Below are 21,494 nucleotides of genomic sequence, written 5' to 3'. Positions count from 1 at the left end.
AGATGGTTATTTAAGTTGAAATTTAAAGCAGATGGGTATATTGATAAGCATAAAGCAAGGTTGGTGGCAAAGGGGTATTCCCAGAAAGAAGGTATTGATTTTGAAGAAACATTTTTCCCTGTTGCAAAATTAAATACTATCAGAATGATTATTGCTTTAGCCACTAAGCATCATTGGAAAATGCATCAATTAGATGTTAAACCTGCTTTCTTAAATGGTGACTTAAAAGAAGAAGTATACTTAGTGCAACCTGAGGGGTTTGTTAAGAAGGGAGAAGAGCACTTAGTATGTAGATTAAGGAAAGATTTATACGGTTTAAATCAGGCTCCTAGATCCTAGTACGAAAAATAGACTCATTTTTCCTCATGCATGGTTATAAATAGAGCAAAAATGATCCCAATGTGTATATTGTGTTTAATGATGAGGGACAGATAGTGTTGATTTCTTTATATGTAGATGATCTGATAACGACAGGAAGTGGAGACAATCTCATTGAAGAAATCAAGCAGCGATTATCAAGGAAATTTGAGATGAAGGACCTTGGAGAAATGCATTACTGTTTGGGTCTAGAAGTTTGGAGAGATTCAAGCCAAACATTCTTGTCCCAGGGTAAGTATGCAAAGAGTTTGTTGTCTAGGTTCAAAATGGATGAGTGTAAGGCTGCATTTGTGCCTTTACATCAGAATAGCAAACTTCAGGTGAATGATGGTTCGAGATATGCAGATGCAACACTGTACAAACAATTGGTTGGTAGTCTTATTTATTTGACTACAACAAGACTAGATTTATCTTATACAGTGAGTGTTTTGAGTCAGTTCATGACTCAACCTCATGACAACCATTGCAACGAAAGGAGTATTCAGGTATCTGCAAGGAACATCAAACTTTGGTATTTTGTATTCTGACTCATTTGATGTTAGTTTGATAGGTTATGCAGACTTTGATTGGGCGAGAAATTTACATGATAGAAGATCAATTATAGGTTATGCCTTCAACATTAGTTCTGGGGTCATCTCTTGGTGCAGTAAGAAGCAACATACTGTTGCCTTATTCTCAACAGAAGCAGAATATCATGCTATGTGTGCAGCAACATGTGGGGCAGTTTGGTTGCGTAGACTTTTCCAAGATGCAAGAGAAGAATAGACAGAAGCTACAATTATCAATTGCGATAATCAGAGTTCCATCAAACTGGCTTACAATCCCATGTTTCATAAAAACACCAAGCACATAGACACTTAATTTCATTTTGTCGGGGAGAAGGTGCAGTCCAAAGAGATTTGTGAAGAGTATTGTAGTTCCTGTGATAATATGGCTGATATATTCACTAACCCTATGGAAGATTGAAGTTTGATTTGTTTAGGGATACCTTAGTTGTGTTTAATAACCCTTTTCTCCATTAAGGGGGAGTGTTAGAATTAATGGAGATTAAGTGAATATTGTTACTTAGTTATGACTAAGTTTTTTCTTAGACATTCAATTCCTATTATTTAGGGATTTGTTTTACTATCCCTAACAAAATGCATTTATTTATTATTAGAGGTTAATGCATTTGCTTGTAGGAGCTCTTAGTGATCCGCACCTGTGAGCTCCTCCTATGTTGTTTGCCAAATTCATGTTCATGTCTTCCATGTACCACTGTTGACAAAAGCTTTAGATTTATACATTAACCAATTTAATTAAACCATCACGTTAAAGATTTTCAAAAGAGTGAAAAGGTGATATAAATATAAATTATCAACCCACCCAATGCATTTTGCCAAATCACAACCATTGTGCTTCAATGTAAACATTATATCCTAACGTTTACATTTGCAAATCAAATCAAATCAAACTCAGAATCATGGCCAAGATTTTCATTGTCAGCGGTAATCAAATGACCGTCATAACCTCAATACGTTGCAAAAAGTGGCACAAATAGTAATCAACTTTATTGAAAATCTTTCCAGTCATACTGCTTCGATTATTTATTCATAAAAATACAGTGAACAATGTAACCAATTAGTATTCTATTTCAAAACGCCTGCTGGAGTAGGGAACATTGAAAAAAAACCTAATTGGGGGCGAATTTAGAGCTGATTCTCTTGACGGCCTTCTCACTAATCCGGAAAGCCTTGGCCAACACATCCTCTGGAACAGGAGGAGTCGACCCAAACAAGGTGAATGGAAGCACTTGGGCCCCTGGTAGCTGGCTGTTAAATGCAGTGATGGTCATAGCGGAGGAAGCCCCAGTGTTGTACTGAAAATGAACCAAACCCCTCGGAAAAACGAACACATCTCCCTTCTCTAACTTCTGAGTGAACAAAGTATTGTTGGTAGTGATGAAACCAGCCAGAATGGTGCCCTCCACTACAAACGCAATTTCCGTGGCACGGGGATGGATGTGAGGAGGGTTGACGCCCCCGGGAGCGAAGTCCACGCGGTTTATTGATATTCCCAGCGTGTTCACCCCCGCAAACTTTTCTACATTCCCCGCTGTAACGAGGGACCCAAATATATTGTTGGTAGAACCTGCATTTCTTAGTCTTTGAAACAAAAAGTCGGAGGCTTTCACCATCTTGGGATCCTTGCATGCAAATCCATTCACTTTCACACTACCTGTAATATATTCAGTAACATACCCATTGTTAACGTTTAGTTCTAAAAAAAAACAAATCAGTAAGGAAGATTACAGATAGAGAACTAATGAAAAAGTGACATATGTTTTTACCTGGAGAGCTATGGTCAGCCACGCAGAAATCTTGCAGAAGATCTGGATCGTATGCAACCGTGAGGACTAGGGCAATAGATAGCCATAGAAGACAGAGTATCACAGCTTTGTCGGACTTTGGATCTGCCATAATTATATGATCAATCTAAATGCTACGACTAAATAACAATGGAGTAATATTAATGGACAATTGCAGGCTAAGAATGGAAAATGATGGAATGAATATTGAAGCTGCTAACTGTAAGCGTCGATGGTTATGAGTATGGTGTGTTCTGACTGGTTTTATGATGAATTTAAATGCTACGAATGGATAACAATTGGAGTAGAATAAATCGGGAATTGCAGGCTAAGACCGAGAAACGATGGAATAAATATTGAGGCTGCTAATTGTAAGCGCCGATGGTTATGATGAATATGGTGTGTTTTGCCTGGTATTATAGAGAGAGAATGAACGAATCATCATTATGGGAGGAGTGGGTTTGTGATACGCTGCCGCGAGGAGTTATAGTGGAGATCATAAGACTCAGTCGTCAAAAGACACACCGTTGACTTATTCACGAGGAGCAGGTATGTCAAATATTGATTGAAAAAGGAGAGCACCCCTCACGGTTGACATGAATAGAAAGTGATAACGCGTCGTATCATTTCAAAACTAGTTCCGTGTATGGCAACTAATATGACCTCGTCAGACTCCGTCCCGTCGTAATATTATGCTGGTGTACTGGATATACGAAGTATAGTCTTCGTATTTTAACCTGAGTTACGTTGCTTGGTTTCCTACGATTGAATACCAATCTTCTAGAATGTTCCAGATAATTGAAGATGACCGCTGACGGCACTTTTTGGACGTTGTCTACCGAGCTTCAAATCTGCACGGAAAGTCAAAATCGCTTTAATAGAGAGTATTTTTTTCCAAGTGAGAGTATTTGAATTGTGTTTTTAATGACGAAAATAGATTGAAAAAGTATTTGAATTGTGTTTTTAATGACCGAAATAAATTTAAGATGATAAAAAAACCTATAGACACTCCGAATAATTTTTTTTAATTTTTTTTTTTTTTTTTTTTAAACCCAAAATCTTAAAACAACTGTAAATCAAATTCTTAAAATTACCATACTCTCCTTTTTTTTTCAAGGGCATAATGTGACATATCGATTGAAAAAGTAGAGCACCCATCATTGTTGACGTGAACGGAAAGTGATAACGCGTCGTACCATTTCAAGACTAGTTCCGTGTATGGCAACTAATATGACGTCGTCAGACTCCATCCTGTCCTAATATTATGCTGGTGTACTGGATATACGAAGTATAGTCTTCGTATTTTAAACTGAGTTAGGTTGCTTGGTTTCCTACGGTTGAATACCAATCTTCTAGAATGTTCTAGATAACTGAAGATATAATTATTAAAATTAATAGATTTATATTATTTATTATAAATATAAATAATATATATATATCTATCTATATATAAAACTAACACTCTCTGGTATATATATATATATATATATATATATATATATATATATATATATATATATATATATATATATATATATATATATATATATCATTTTTAATATATAAAAGAATATTCACACATAAATAATATATTAGTTGTGTTTGTATATATGTATTATTTTTAATATATATTTTAAAACAAATATTTAATTTTTATTTAGAAAAATAAATAATAAAAAATAAATTTATGATAAATTTTAATTTATATATATGAATAATTATTTTAATTAATAAATTTATATTATTTATTATAAATATAAATATTACATATATATAACTCATATATAACTCTCTCTCTTTATGTATATATGTATTATTTTTATAATTTAAAAAATTGCAATAGATAGGTTTTGAAAGAAAATAAAAAAAATCTAAATTGAAATTAAATTGTTTCTTAGATAAATAAATTTAATTAGTTATGAATATATTTGTAAAGATATATGTAGTATGAGATAATTATAGATTGAATTAATTTGGCATAACAAATCGAAAGTTATATATATTTATCTATTTTTTAATTGTTAATGGTCTACTACATGGAAGTCTAAGTAATAGAAAGTTACATGTGTAATCCATCTTTACCTATTAATGGCTTAGCACATGGAAAATGAGATCACTAATAGAAAAAGATACTATTAATCTTTGGAAATAAATTAACCAAAAAAATAATTATGTCTATCAAAGTATATTGTTTTTGTTGACGATGTTGATGATGATGATGGTTAACGTCCGCTGAGGCCAAATAATGGTCTATCGGACCTAAAGAAACACATTATCTATTTTGGTTTAAGATTTTATTCCTATGCTCAAAAAGCTTGGAGAGAAGCCTCCCGACCTCACTATAATTTTGACATTGTAAAAGGCTAGGAAGGTCAATATTGTAACAAAGATTGTGAAAATGAGATCTAATGTGGTTATACGCAGGGCACTCTAAGAGGAAGTGGTTTGCATCCTCGATGTTCCTATTCTCACATATATGGCAAATCCTTTCCGTCCATGGCATTTTAGGAACTGCCCAACAACCTGTTTCACTATGGAGCTCATCAGAATTCGTTCTAATATTTGCTATATTAATTTTCTTCTTTGAGCTAGTTAAAATAGAGAGATACTTTTGATCTTCTAGGGTGGGGTTAATGACCTTTTTATAATAACTTAATTTTCTTTTAGCCTCTAAGTCTTTCTCACACCACATTTTTTCTTTGAACTTAGAAGTAACAATATCTTTAATGTTATTTATGTTTTGCAATGCATCATTTTCGTTGATCTCCCAATAGTTTAACCAAGCCCTTGTGTCTTTATGCCACCCTCAATTGAGCCTTAGGTGATTTTGGCTAGAATTTAAAGCTAGCTTAGGAAGCCTATGATCGTCTATGTTACTGATTTTGTGCTTGTACAACAGAAACCTAAGCATAGCTAGGCTCTCAATAGGGGAAAGACCTGCTTCTATAAGGAGAATAGGATAGGGGATATATAAGAACCATCTTGATAATGAATCATAGCCTTATAAATCATACTCTTAAATAAAACTAACAAAGAACAACAAAACATCAAGTAAACAAGGAAGAAATGGAGGCATCAGCCTCAATAAGCATTGTGTACACAAGGATGTAGACACACTATTCTCTATGCACATTAACATGTTATTCCTTCTTTCCAATTGCAACACCATATCATCTAAGACCAAAACGAATTTACTCCTTGGTCCAAAAACAAATTCATATGCCAATAAAGGTATATCATGTACATATATTGGTTTTTCTAGCTGTTAGTATGGCCCTGGTTTGGAAGCAAAGACTCCATTACTGCCATGACTTCAAAATGAGAGAGAGTTTATTTCACCAATGAGATTAGACTCCACCTCTTGCAGTTGATCTCTAATGGTTTGCATGATTTTTTCTTTATATAATCTAGTCCAGGATTCAACCTGTTGTCATGCTTGAGAGCCCTAGAATTTTCTCAATATCTTCCTCAAACGCAGAATATGTAGTAATTACTACAACAACATGCTATGCAATGTGTAAAAAGGTTTTTGAAAAATCATACACATGTTGATAAGGAGCTAGCTATTATTTTTTGTGACAAAAATCAACAATTGCATTATCAAAGAACCATGTGTTCCACAAAAGAAGAGAGCAAGCACATTCACTTAGTTATCACTTCCTTTGTGAGATTGTCAATCCTAGTGACATATCACTTCAATTTTGTGGATCTAGAGATAAACTAGCAAATATCTTCTTCAAATCACTTGGAATAAATGTTTTTGAGTTTAAAATAGAGATTGCTAGTGTTGATAAATATAATAGTTGAGATTAAATGAGAGCATTGCAAATAATCTCTCATGTTAACTAGTCTGTGTTGGAAATAATACTGAGAGGGGGGGTGAATCAGTATTAACAGATCAGTAAAAACTTTCCAATTTCATACTCAGAAACATATACGCTACTTCAATTAAGTGAACCCGCGTGTACACGCTACTGTGTCTAATGAAACTCGCGTATATCCAGATATCTTATAATTCAGTTAGCTTAATCTTCAGTAAATGCATTAGAACATTATTAAGCATATTAACAGTAAACATGTGCAGAATAACAGAACAGAACATCACACAAGAGCCACACACATGAACACCATGATATAAGGTGGAAACCCAATGTGGGTGAAAACCACCTGCTGCAATTCGTCTCTTTCTCTTTAATAAGAAAACTTCTTTTACAATGTACTGGTGCAGTCCTTTATCAGTACGCAGGCTACAACCTGCAGAGGGCTACAACCCTCTCTTGTTTTCCAACTACTTCTGGAAGGGAGCTACAACCCCCTCAGCTCTTGTACTAGCAGATCCATTTACTAGTACGTAGGTGCTGACCCTACAACCTTCTTTCCTTCAGGGACCACATTTCATCAATTTTCAGACTGGATCCAAGAGTACAAAACAAATATTACCGCAATACAATCATCAACTTATACTTGCATCATAATTCATTAAACAACCCAATACTGAATCACTGAAACCCTGTCATCAAGAACACAGAACCCAAACCAGAGCCCAGAACTCTGCAACAACCACCAGAATCAGCAACAACCTGAAATATCAAATCTTATTATGCATACGCTACTTCACTGTACCAAAACCGCGTGTATATGCGCTTTCACCAAAGGAAACCCGCGTGCAGATCTAGAAATAGTTTCTTATGCCTTCGCTGTCAGATCCGACCCTTGCCAAGCATCCCGAACAGATAAACAGTAATACCAGATCTTCTCACTTCGTCAGACACACCTTACTTCTCTCTTTGCCTAATGATCTTCTCCTTATATAGCCTTAGGCCCTTCACAATGCCATGAGCCAAAACCATAGCAACACAATACCATCAACTTCAAAACTAGGGAATCGACACGCCCGTCGAGACACAATGGTCCGAAACCATAGGCACAACTTCCAAGGACTAACCGCCATGGACCAAAGGTACTTTTCCACATACACGCGCTTTTGTTGAAGCCAACCTGTGTGTACACGCGACTTGGGCTTAACGAACCTGCATGTATGAACTTTCTCGCCATGTTGTACTAAGATCTGTCCTCTGATTAAGTTGCCATCACCTGTACCAACCTCTGAGCACCTGTACCAACCTCTGAGTGAGTTGCCATCAAGGACAACACTTGAATCATAATGCCAACAATCTCCCCCTTTGGACTTGATGGCAACCACCACACCAAGTCACTCTCCCCCTTTGACATCAAGGGCAAAGGGCGGATCAAGATATTCTCTTCTTTGGTATACCTTCTACTGTCCATACTGCTGTCCATACTCCCCCTGAGTACATGCTGAAGTTTCTGATTTAGCTTCCCCTTTGTATATGCCAAGTTGTATCAATCCATCCATGCTCCCCCTGAGCAGATGCAGGTTCTAAGACCAGCCATTCAGATTTGTACCATAAGCATCAGCCTGCAATATTATTCCTTTGATCAAACAACAAGATGTATCATTTAGTTTCATCAGCAACCATAATTCCAACAATGAATTATTTGAAGTATATGCTCCCCCTGAGAGTGAGCCAACCATGACTGAACCATTTCCTGAGTCTGTTCTGCTCCCCCTGAGCCTGAGCCAGCCATGACTGAACCTGGGTATGTTCTGATGCCCTTTCTTCATATACGCGACTTTGCAGCCTGTAGCTCGCGTATATACGCGACTTGTCTTCGTTATATCAGCGTATGCAAGATGGAATACTGAATTTCATCACTTTCAGATTCCCCTGTGTCTGTTATGTCAGCTGTCTGAATTATGCCACACCTTTCTGTCTCTGTCTTCTTCAGTTCCTGGAGCTGTGATGATGTATAGTCCTCTTGTTTTGAATTTTGAAATCTGCTCCTGCATTCCCTTGCTTTATGCCCATAGTTATTGCATGTATAACACCTTACATTTTTCATGTTCCTTTTATTGCAATCAATTGCTTTGTGTCCATATGCATTGCAGGCAAAGCAATATCCTCTGAAATACCTGGGATGCGATGATCTTTCTTGAACCATTCTACTTCTACATCTGGCTGCAACATGTCCAAGATTATGACATACATAACATTCAACATTAGTCAGTGGAGGAAATAATCGTCTATCACGTCCATAGTTAAGAGTAAAGGATCTTCCTTGAGGAATTTCTTTCCTTGGTTGTTCCTTGAGCATTTCAGACTTCTCATTAGAGTTTCTTGCCTCACCTTGTGAACTAGATTCACCTTCAACATATTCATGAAAACCAAGACCAGTCTTGATAGCAGGAGACCTTTGACTATTAAGAATATCATCCAAGACTTTAGTACTATCTTGAAATCGTAAAAGCTTATCCTTTTCTTCTATTTTACCTTTCAAGATATTTACCTCAACTTGATGTTGTTCTTCCTTTTTCAGATACCGATTTCTTAGGTCTTTTTCAGCTTTTCTTCCTTCTTCCATTTGTCGCTTTAGTTTGGTCATTTCATGTTCTTGATCTTCAAGATCTTCTTTTAGAGAGAGGATCTTTGATTCAAGTCTCTGAATAGTTGTGCTCTGATCCTTTACTATATCTTGCAATTGCTCCCTTACCCTGGTTTCTGTCTCCAATTGTTCTTTTAATTTGGCAACTTCTTCAGTTTCTGCATTCTTCTCTTCATGAGCGATGAGACTTTTAATATCTTCGCTATTATTGGATGAAGCATTCTTCTTCTTATGTGCCATGAGACTTCTAATATCTTCACTATCATTGAATGAACTTTTAATATGGGTATAATAGCTTCTACCATCTTCTTCAGATATCTTTCCTTTGTTATGAGGACATCTAGCAGCATAGTGACCAACTCTACCACATAGAAAACATTTGAAAGGTAGCTTACCTTTGAACCGTCCAGTTCCCCGTTCAAGATTCTTGACAAAATTTACCTCATCTTCTTCTTCTGACACTTCGAATGCGGCCTCTGGTGGTACCTCTTGTCGCATTTCAAAAGCAGTTAAGATCCCGTGAAGCTGTGACATGGTGATTTTCTGCACATTCTCCTTTTCTTCTATGGCAGATACTTTAGAATCAAATTTAGTAGACAGAGATCTCAAAACCTTTTCAACTAAGACGACTTCCTCAAATTCTTCACCCAGATCCCTCATACAATTCACAATCTCATCCATACATAGGAAATAATTAACTACGCTTTCATTACTATGCATCTTAAGAGTTTCATACCGGATTCTGAGAGTTTGAAGCTTTGCTCTTTTTACTTGATCATCTCCTTCGTAGCTTGTAACGATTTTGTCCCATATTTCCTTCGCTGATTTGAAATGCATGATCTTCATAAATTCTGATTGAGTCAAACTACTCAATAGGACAGTAACCGCTTTGGCATTGAGCTCATATTTCTTTTTCTCTGCTGGATCTGTAGGAGTTGCTGATGGGAATTTGTATCCTCCTTCTACGATTCCCCAAACTTCTGCTCCAAGTGATTGTAGATATGCAGTGGTTCTTATCTTCCAGTGAGTAAAATTGTTCCCGTCAAAGACTGGTGGCCTGATGTGTGCCTCTCTTTCTGGATTAGCCATTCTGATGGATCTTTTCCTTCAAGCAATCAAGCTTCCTCTGAAGAACCTGCTCTGATACCAATTGTTGGAAATAATACTGAGAGGGGGGGGGTGAATCAGTATTAACAGATCAGTAAAAACTTTCCAATTTCATACTCAGAAACATATACGCTACTTCAATTAAGTGAATCCGCGTGTACACGCTACTGTGTCTAATGAAACTTGCGTATATCCAGATATCTTATAATTCAGTTAGCTTAATCTTCAGTAAATGCATCAGAACATTATTAAGCATATTAACAGTAAACAGGTGCAGAATAACAGAATAGAACATCACACAAGAGCCACACACATGAACACCATGATATAAGGTGGAAACCCAATGTGGGTGAAAACCACCTGCTGCAATTCGTCTCTTTCTCTTTAATAAGAAAACTTCTTTTACAATGTACTGGTGCAGTCCTTTATCAGTACGCAGGCTACAACCTGCAGAGGGCTACAACCCTCTCTCGTTTTCCAACTACTTCTGGAAGGGAGCTACAACCCCCTCAGCTCTTCTACTAGCAGATCCATTTACTAGTACGTAGGTGCTGACCCTACAACCTTCTTTCCTTCAGGGACCACGTTTCATCAATTTTCAGACTGGATCCAAGAGTACAAAACAAATATTACCGCAATACAATCATCAACTTATACTTGCATCATAATTCATTAAACAACCCAATACTGAATCACTGAAACCCTGTCATCAAGAACAGAACCAAAACCAGAGCCCAGAACTCTGCAACAACCACCAGAATCAGCAGCAACCTGAAATATCAAATCTTATTATGCATACGCTACTTCACTGTACCAAAACCGCGTGTATACGCGCTTTCACCAAAGGAAACCCGCGTGCAGATCTAGAAATAGTTTCTTATGCCTTCGCTGTCAGATCCGACCCTTGCCAAGCATCCCGAACAGATAAACAGTAATACCAGATCTTCTCACTTCGTCAGACACACCTTACTTCTCTCTTTGCCTAATGATCTTCTCCTTATATAGCCTTAGGCCCTTCACAATGCCATGAGCCAAAACCATAGCAACACAATACCATCAACTTCAAAACTAGGGATCGACACATCCATCGAGACACAATGGTCCGAAACCATAGGCACAACTTCCAAGGACTAACCGCCATGGACCAAAGGTACTTTTCCACATACACACGCTTTTGCTGAAGCCAACCTGCGTGTACATGCGACTTGGGCTTAACGAACCTGCGTGTATGAACTTTCTCGCCATGCTGTACTAAGATCTGTCCTCTGATTAAGTTGCCATCACCTGTACCAACCTCTGAGCACCTGTACCAACCTCTGAGTGAGTTGCCATCAAGGACAACACTTGAATCATAATGCCAACAGTCTGGTGGATTAGTGAGTTGTTTCAAATATTTTTAGAATTATATTTTTAGCAACTATTACTCATGATATTTTAGAAATCCACACAAGTTTTAAATATCTTTAGGAGCCACTAAATATAAGTGATTCTTGATTCTTGAAAATTCTTGGTCCATGTAAAATTTATTTAATAATAAAAAGAGTTGTAATGACCTGAATCCTTTTCCTCATTCCTTCCGTGTATATCATTTCATGATTAAATATTGAAGCTGATAACTCTAAGCTAGTAACCCCAAGCACTAATAGTTATGAATATCGTGTGTTGCCAGGTTGCATAGATATTGAAAGAATGATTGTTATGGAAGGAGTATTTTAGTGAAATGTTTCGTTTTCTAAGAGTATGATATCATTTTTCTAATTGAATGAAAAAGTAGAGAACAATCATTTGTGTGCATGTGGAGTCTACATAGTCATGAAGGAAGATCAACAGTTTGCCTTCTACTAGAATGGGGGAAAGGAACAAACAACATGGCAGAAGCAATGGCTTTATCAGGACTCCTTCATTTCAGTATCTTCCTAAATATTTAGTCTCTACAGATTTATGGTAACTCTAAACTCATTATAGATCATGTTATTAACAAGAATTCTAATATGAACCATAACATTACAGGATGGTTGAATAGGATTGATACTTTCTGGAGAAGGAGGAAGGTTTATACGATAAATCACGTGGATAGATCCCAAAACACTCAAGCAGACATTTTGTCGAAGAAAGTTCTCCTTACTCAAATGGGCAAATGGATAATGGACATCAAAGTAGATGCCGAAACGTTCTAGATTTAGGAGTTTTCTCTTTCGGGTACATAATTCTTCTGTGTCTCAAAATCACGCTCCTTTGGTATGTACCCAGTTTCTGTGTTTTTCCCTTTATCAAATGCTTATCTCTCTCCTTCATGGCAGAAATGTTTCTTAAAGGAATTATCAATCTGGAAATTTTTTCTCCTTTTGTTTTATCCTTTTGTATATCACACATATAAATCCTTTTACCACTATCTTCTTTCTGACTTTTATGGTTCATATTAACTGTCAGAATCCTTAGCAGAATCGTTTTTTCTGCCTACTCAGTCAAGTCTACTATTTTCTGTATACTCTGATGTAAAGGACCTTATCTGAATTTAATACAATCAAAGCTTTTTTCGTACTAAAAAAATGTAAACATTAAGCAGCCATCATATTTGACGAGAATGGAAGTAGATGACTTGTGCTATGATTTCCAAAATTATTCTCCATCTATGGAGAGAATTATTGCAACATGTTGTACATGATTTCGAGATGAAAGTCTATTTTAATGGAGTGGCTTACTGAGGCATTAAATTTGTCTAGACTGCTAAAAATCTCTTGAAACCGATTTTTTTTCAAAAAAATAGAGAGCAGGAGTGTTTGAATCTTGTTTTTAATAGTGGAAATAGATTCAACGCCATAAAAAACAAGTGGGGCATCCAAAATCTTGAAGCTTGACAGTTGTTTCCTAGATTTCAAAAATTTCTACTAGATTTTAATAAAATTGTGTCAGAATTTCCATTGTTTTATTAGAAAAAATTGTTAATATAAGAAAACAGGAAAAATTGTTGAAATTAATGGAGAATGTATTATTGGAGAAAGTTTGTTCATCAGTTGTGTGTGAGTATTAGTTTAGGAATTAGTTCCTATACTTTAGGTGTTTGTTCTAACTCTCCTATTTACATGTAATATATATATTCTTGATGATTAATGGCGAATGTGTAGAGCGTTTTGCTAGAGGCAGGGTCGAGGTGAAGTTCGTTACCTATGAGTTGCACAGTTTCTTGAATATATGATTGTTTATTCCATTTTTTACACAGTATCAGATATTCAAGGTTGAGTTGAGTCAGAGTCCGTGTTCTTTGGTGATTGGTTGAGTGCCTAAGCAGTAGAATTGTGGCCCTTAGTGGCCGATATGAAGCAGGCCTGACAGGGAGGTGAAGTGCTAAGGTATATCATGAGAGAAATTTTGTTTTTCTTTGAGGTTAAACAGATCATCACGTTGTTTTCTCTAACAGATGCAATGCCCTATGTTGTGATCAGTGCGAGTTTTGGAAAGTGCATGGGCGATTGCAAATGGGGACAAATTGAAGCCAATTGAAGCAGGAGGTGAAGCAATTGGAGAAATTCAAGATTGGGAGAAGAGGGAGAACAAGGTGATAGTGTTGTTGAAATTGTCAATGAAATACTACACTATCCCTCACTTCAGTGATTGTAAATCAAAAAATGTGATTTGGACAACTCTTAAGGATTTGTATGAGATAAAGAATGCAAATTGCTTATTATTCCTAAAGAGAAAGATTCTCTCCAGTAAAATGGAGGAGAATGAATTAGTCACAACATTCATCTTTCAGATCAAGGAGATGAGAAATAAGTTCGCCGACAATATCGAACATTGATCTCATCATGATTACTATGAATGGTATGACTGATGATTATCAGATGTTTATTACAGGCCTGAACGCAAGGGAGAAAACCCCCAATTTCAAAGAATTGAAAGGGATCTTGATGTAAGAGGAAGAGAGGTAGATGACTTTGAAACCCCAAAATTCATATCTTGCATTAATGACGAAGAAAAAGCCTTTCAGAGGGAAGACAAGTGCAAGATAGAAAGGTAGAGGTACGCCGAAATGAAAGCCAGCTCAAGGTATGTCTTCAAACATAAGTGATTCAGGAACCAAATATTTTTATTGTGGTAGGGTTGGTCATATTGTTAGGAATTTCCATAAGAAGAAGCTTGATGAAGGTTGACATAGACATAAGAAGCATGCAGGGCACTTTTCTGATGAAGATCAGAATCAAAATCTCAAACTATTTGTATCTGATTCTGCTTTCTCTACTCAGAATGATGAAGCAGAAACTTGGTTTGTGGACTCAAGAGCTTCGACTCACATGACAGGTAACAAACATTGGTTTGAAAATTTTAAAGAAACTAGCAGTGGTGCTAATATCTACCTTGGTGATGACAAAGGGTACCAAATTAAAGGGTATGGAAATGTTCCTGTTGTATTTCTTGATGGTAATATTAGGCATATTCAAAATGTAATGTATGTACCTGAAATTAAAAAGAATTTGATCTTTGTTTCTATGATAATAGATCAGAATCTTAAGGTAGATTTTTTTAAATCTTATTGTGTTATTAAGGATCTGTTGGATCATATGAAGCCAATTGCATCAGGTATTCGAGTTGGAGGTCTGTACAAGCTGAATGTAAAGAGCGCACCACACCAAGCTTTGACTTCATCAGTTATGACTACAGAAAATTTGTGGCATCAAAGATTCGGTCATATTAATTTTCATGACTTACTGCTACTTCAGAAATGAGGTATGGTCAATGGTCTCCCTGTTTTGAAAAATGTTCATGTTGATTGTGAAGCATGTGCTCTTGGGAAGATGCATAGGGATGATTTTCCCTCCAATTTAGATAGAAAGAAGAGAGATATACTAGAGCTTGTGCACACTGATATATGTGGGCCGATGCAGACAAGGTCATTAGGAGGTGCCTATTATTTTTTGTTATTTGTTGATGATTACACGAGATTTACATGGATATATTTTCTTAGAAAGAAGAGTCATACTTTTGAATATTTTAAAGAGTTCAGAAGCATGGTTGAAAAATAGACACGGAAGTTCATCAAAATGCTTTGCCCAGATCAAGGGGGAAAATACAAGAAGGGTGATTTCATCAAATATTGCAAGGACCATGGGATAGTTCAGCAGTTTATAGTACCCCAAATTCCTCAACAGAACGTGGTTGCAGAGAGGAAGAACAAAACCCTTGTAGAGTGTGCACGCAATATGTCAAAAGGTAAGAACTTGTGTCACGCCAGGAGTAACTCCAGTTTGGCAGAAAACTCAGAAAAACTGATTCGTTTTTATTACATTAGGTAGCTATTGTTATATACAAGAATGTGACTGCTCAATTCATCTTCTGATGACTGTTCACATTCCAGGTTCACCCAACTGCAGAGGATTAGGTGTCAACATTCCCCCCCTTAATCTGAAGGGATGTTGGTGAGTCCAAGTATCATTCTGAATCTTTCAAGCTTTTCTCTTCCAAGCGCTTTGGTGAAGATGTCTGCAATTTGCTCATTTGTGGAACAATGACGGAGATGGATTGTTTTGGCCTCAACATGATGGATTTTTTTTGCGTGATCTCCAAGAGACAACTCCTGATCCATGACTCATAGCATATCCTGAAGTAGATACCCCAGTTTCTTTGTCTCCATCGAAGTCTGAATCAGAGTATCCAATCAAGTTGAAGTCGTCCACCTGTGTATACTTGATTCCAAGGTCTTGAGTTCCCCTCAAGTACCTTAGAACTCTTTTTGCAGCAGACCAATGTCCCTCACAAGGCTTTTGCATAAACCTGGAGAGGATTCCAACAACAAATGAAATGCCTGGTCTAGTAGTAGTGAGGTAGATGAGACTTCCTATAAGTTGTCTATACTTTGTTGCATCCTCAAATTCCTTTCCTTCAATAGATGTGAGCTTTAAGTTTTGTTCCATTGGAGTAGAAAGAGGATTGCACTCTGTCATGCCAAATCTGTTTAACAAATCTCCAATGTATTTTTTTTTGAAAGAAATATGGATTTTGGATGTTGGGTTACTTCAATGCCGAGATAGTAATGAACATAGCCCAAATCAGTCATTTCAAAACTTTTCCCCAATTCCTTCTTTATGGATGCAATGTAGCTTTCATTGTGTAAAACCTTTCGACACAATCCTTGCTTTTTGATTTTCAAGAGAGCCATCAAATTTATACTTGTTGTTATAGACCCACTTGTAGTCTATTGGTTTGGTTCTCAATGGAGGATCAACCAGCTTCCAAGTGCCTTTCTTTATCAAGGAATCATACTACTTTTTCATCGCTTCTTTCCATTCATAGTGAGAAGAAAATTCTTTGAAGGAAGTTGGCTCAAAATATGAAGACAATTTCAATTCACAATCATAAGAAACATCCACATCAATAGGTGGATCAGAATCAATTACATCGCTTCCATTTTTCCTGGTTGAATTTCTTGTTCATGTCTTTCTAACCTCATCAGGATGTACACTTTAAAGTGTCTTTGTCAGTCATTTTATGGTACCTTTCTGAGATGGCTCGGTCTGCTCAGTTGACTGAGTTGGGACTGAATCAAGATTGAGTCTCCCAATTCTGTCAATCACATCACTCAAAGTGTCATTAGTGGCTGGAGCTTCTGGCTGGAGCTTCATGTGGGGGAGAGAGTGTTTCAGAAGAAGATTCCATGGATTGATCCAGTATAGGAATCCCCCCTTCAATATGTGGAGTCCCATTATCAAATTCTTGAAAGGAATTGGCATGTCCAAGTCTATCTAAGCGATCAAGCTTCCACTCAACAACATTACCAGCCTTGGAAGATTCAAGAAATATCACATCTCTAGACACTATAAACTTCTTATTAACTTCATCATAGAGACGGTTTGCTTTGGAGGTATTTGAATACCCCAAGAAGATACACTTATGACTCCATGCATCGAGTTTGTTTCTTTGTTCCTTTGGTAACAAGGCATAACAGGTGGAACTAAAGACCTTGAGATGCTTTATCGAAGGAATGTGGCCATACCACAATTCATAAGGAGTCCTCTTTCTAATAGCATTAAATGGACACATATTCTTTACATACACAACACATAAAACTGTATCAGCCCAAAACATCAATTTTACATTCTTGAAAAACATTATGGAACACACCTTATTTAATATTTTCCTGTTCATTCTTTCAGCTACTCCATTCTGTTGTGGATTATAAGGCATAGTTGTTTGATGTTTGATCTCATGCTCGTGAAGATAGTTTTGAAATTTATTTGATGTGTATTCTTTTCCATTATCAGTGTGGACATAGCCAATATGAGATTGTGCATAATTTTCAATCCATGCATGAAAGTTCTTGAATGTTTGAAAAGCATTAATTTTTTCTTCAATCAATAAACCCAACACATTGGGGTGTAGTCATCAATAAATTTCATCATATATTTATTTCATTTTCAGAAGGAACATGCATTAGGCCACATAAGTATGAATGCATAAGTTCAAGTTTTATATGTGCTCTAGAATGTGAATCATGAAAATATTACTTTTTGTGATTTCCTAAGATATAAGCATCACATTTCTTAAGTTTCCTAGTAATTTTAGGCAAACAAGTAACACCACTTTTCTTCAACATATGAAGGTTGTCATAATTCAAGTGTCAAAATCTAGCATGCAATAAAAGACTTGATGGAAATGTACCTTCATCATATTGAGAACTGTATGAGAAGTTTTGTGTACAATCATAGATACCTTGCAACTTCAGAAGTCTTTCTTCTTTTATCCCCGTCATGACAAGTGAGCGATCTAATGCTTTTTTGACATCAACTTTTCCATCAAACATATGAATGGAGTGTCCTTGTTGGTGGATTTGGATCAAAGACAAAAATTTTCTCCTTATCTTCAGGAATACCGGGTAGTTTTAGCCTGATTGTGCCAAGCCCCAATGGATTGAGTTTTGATTTGTTTGCAAAGTATACTGATCCATCAACATTGTTAGTAAATTCTTCAAAAAAATAGCTTCTAAAAGTCATGTGGCAAGTTGCTCTTTAATCAAGCAAACAATCATTTTTCCAAGAAGCAAGTGAAGCATTAAATAAGTCTTCAGTTACTCCAATATTGCAATGTGCGACAACATAATGAGCAGATTTGGGTGCTTTACCTTTCCCTTTGTCATTAGTTTTATTTTTGGATTCATTTATTTCTACTCAATTTTGTCCCAGGGAAACTTACATGTGGATGCATCATGTCCATCTCTATTGAAATGTATGCAATGAAGATCAATTTTTTCTCCTTCGAACTATTCCACCCCCACTCCCCCCCCACCTCTAAAATTCCTTCTTCCTCTACCTCTTCGACCACCTCTTCTTCTAGAAGAATCTTGTGCATGATTCTTCTCTTTATGTGAAAGACACACAACTTCTTCAGAAGACTGAGGAGTTGTTTTCTTCCCAAAATCCTTCAATCTCTCAGCAATATTCTTTTCCAGGGAGTCAAAGGTAATTTCCTTAAGGTTTACAATTGCTTGCAATGACTCAAGATAATTTTAATAAGTGGGATATAGTTCCTTGACATAAGCTATGAGAGGTTTGAACACCAGTGGTTTTGATATCGTGCATAATAGATCTTACTTCTGATGCTAAAGAAAGAGAGTCATCATTTTTCAATTCGAGACTGAACAATTTAATCATCAATTGGACAACTTCAAGTTCAGAGTGTGAGTCATAACGTTCCTTCAACTTCTGGAAGGATTCAAAAGCATTTGAAAATGGTGAAATATGGCGTCTCAAATATTCATTTACAAATGTTGCATTCAAGGCATAGGCCTTGCTATTCTTGTTTTCCCTAATGGAAATCTCCTTATTTGAGGTGGGCTTTGCAGGTTCATTATCTCCTTCTCCTACACAAACTCCTCTCCACAACTCATTGAAAGTGAGAGTGTGTTTTATCTTCCCTAACCTTTTGGGATAGTTCTCTTTTCCTAGGAGAAATACTCCAACAATAGATATTGATGAATTCATTTTAAAATCTGTGTACTCTAAAAAAATTGTACTTCGCTGCAAATATACTGTAAGAAATTGCACTTCTGGTAGTAATATATGTAAAAATACACTCTGATATATTAAAATAGAGGTATATTTAGAGGAGGGTATATTTGGGAGAGGGAGTATTTGGGGTAGGGAGTATATGCGGGGAGGTATTAACTTGCGGGGATATAAGATATATGGATAGCGACCAACCACGAGTTTGGAGGGTCAACGTAGGAGGAGAACACATATATGGCAACGTAATGTTATTTTGGAGCGGTGATTTTAGTGCAGAGGCCAAGAGGTATGCATTATAGTCAAAAGCATGAAATCTTTTGACACCTAATCCTCATGATTGGGTGAATATAATGTAAATAGATAAATAAATAATATGAACAGTCATCGGGAGATGAACTGGACAGTCTCTCCCTCATGTATTTAATGAGGAACTACCTGAAGGAATAAACATGAATCAATTTTTGGTTGAGGAGTTACTGCCTGGTCTAACATGGTATCAGAGCCAACACCTTTTTTTAGTTTCCCTCTGCTTTGTAACTCCCTCCTGCATATTCTTCTTATATTCTGCCTATGTTCTGCAGGCTGACATCTCTGTCATATCCCTGCGAAATCTCATTCATTGTTTAATGTATTCGTTGAAGTGCGTTAAGGAGTCGATTCGTTGTGTGTCCACTTCTTCTGCTAGGGTCACGAGAGCCTGGAGCTCCAATTCCATAACCGCAAGTTCATTCTTGTATTTGTTCAAAGATTTTTCCTTATCATGAAGCTGGCGTTTCAGGTGTCGATTGTGTTGATTAGCTTCACTAAGCTTCCTAATAAGCTTCGCTCTAACAGTATCTGCTCGCGTGGATTCCAACTCGGTACTATCAACTGGCTGTCCAAAATAACTTCTAGAGAAGTCTGATGAAGCTCCATTAGAATTATCAGTGTACTCTTCTGATAACTCCATAGCTTTCTCTTCGGAACCAACTGTGATAGCAAAGCTTCTTTGCAGACATCTCCATCCCGTATTCCTCCTTGTCTCCACCTTCAAAATCATCTGTGTCTTGGGCTGCAACTCTCCACCTCCACCATCCGAATGAGCTTGTCGTTGCATTTCTGTTATTCACAAAACCATGTCCACAACCGATTCCTAGCCTGTCCAATGTTTTCACAGTGTTTGAAATGAAAACATTGGTAGCTGCAACAGAAAATTTTCATGGTAAGAACAAGCGTGGTGAGGGAAGATTTGGCGCTGTGTACAAGGGAACTACTCGAGATGGAACCATAATCCTGCGTGCTTGATAACCTACGTGCGAGAATCAGAGCACACCTGCGTGCCTCATTGCATGATAGCATGCTTCATTTGCATGCGAGAATCAAAGCAGACCTGCGTGCTTCATAGATTGATAACCTGCATGTGAGAATCAAATCTTATGCACGTGAAAGGGTTGATGTGGAATTTTTGACATGGTATGTGATGCTTTTCCATATACCATAAAGGCACATGAATTCATTGAGTTTTTAATGGGCATATATTACATTATATAAAATTACCATTGGGGTATATGGTAAATATATGTTGGAGCATTTAATTTAGTTCTCACATAGACAATGAGGTGAGGGAATATGTTGCATAAAGGTGTAGCGTGAGGTATTGGCGTCCATATTGGTATATGAGGAAGAGATTTGAAATATTTTGAGAATGCCTAGATGATCTATATTTTATATTTTCATTGAAGACAAAGATAGTACATGGAGAGAATACCCTTTTGAAATGTAAAAATTACCACCAGAAGTAGAATTTTATTGTATATTGGCAGAAGTATTTTTATATCAGCAGAAGTATTTTTTTTTATAGAATGCATTCAATCATATCCATGGTGGGAATAGTTCTCACTGGCAAGGAGAACCATCCTGAATGGTCCCGGATGATAAAACACACCATCATTTTCAATGAGTTGTGGAAAGGAGTGTGTGTCGGAGACAGAGACAATGAACTAGTACAGCCTACCTCAGACAAAGAGCTCGTCATTTGGGAAAACAAGGACAACAAAGGTTATGCATTAATCACAACATCTGTAAATGAAGAGGTGAGTCGCCATATTTCATCATATTCAACTGCCTTTGAAGCCTTACAAAAGCTGAAAGAACTCTATGACTCACATTTTGCACTTGAAGTTGTTCAACTCATGATTAAACTCTTCACTCTTGAACTGCAA

General features: G+C 36.7%; 1 protein-coding gene across 1 annotated transcript; it reads right to left on the bottom strand.

The window, feature by feature from the left end:
* Window positions 1–1,913: 1,913 nt before the first annotated feature.
* On the bottom strand, window positions 1,914–3,086 carry LOC149246021 (germin-like protein subfamily 2 member 1). Its single transcript, XM_089455629.1, has 2 exons — window positions 2,708–3,086; window positions 1,914–2,595 (listed from the first exon to the last, which is right to left on the bottom strand). The coding sequence occupies exons 1-2, from the start codon at window positions 2,835–2,837 to the stop codon at window positions 2,051–2,053; spliced, it is 675 nt and encodes a 224-aa protein (XP_089311755.1). The 5' UTR covers window positions 2,838–3,086; the 3' UTR covers window positions 1,914–2,050.
* Between the last annotated feature and the right edge of the window lie 18,408 nt (window positions 3,087–21,494).

This window comes from Pinus tabuliformis, chromosome 7, assembly GCF_031772625.1.
Source record: "Pinus tabuliformis cultivar Carrire ecotype Pingquan chromosome 7, CPIR1, whole genome shotgun sequence".
Taxonomy (NCBI): Eukaryota; Viridiplantae; Streptophyta; class Pinopsida; order Pinales; family Pinaceae; genus Pinus; species Pinus tabuliformis.
The sequence above is the reverse complement of the archived record's forward strand: the minus strand, read 5'-3'. Positions and strand labels throughout refer to the sequence as shown.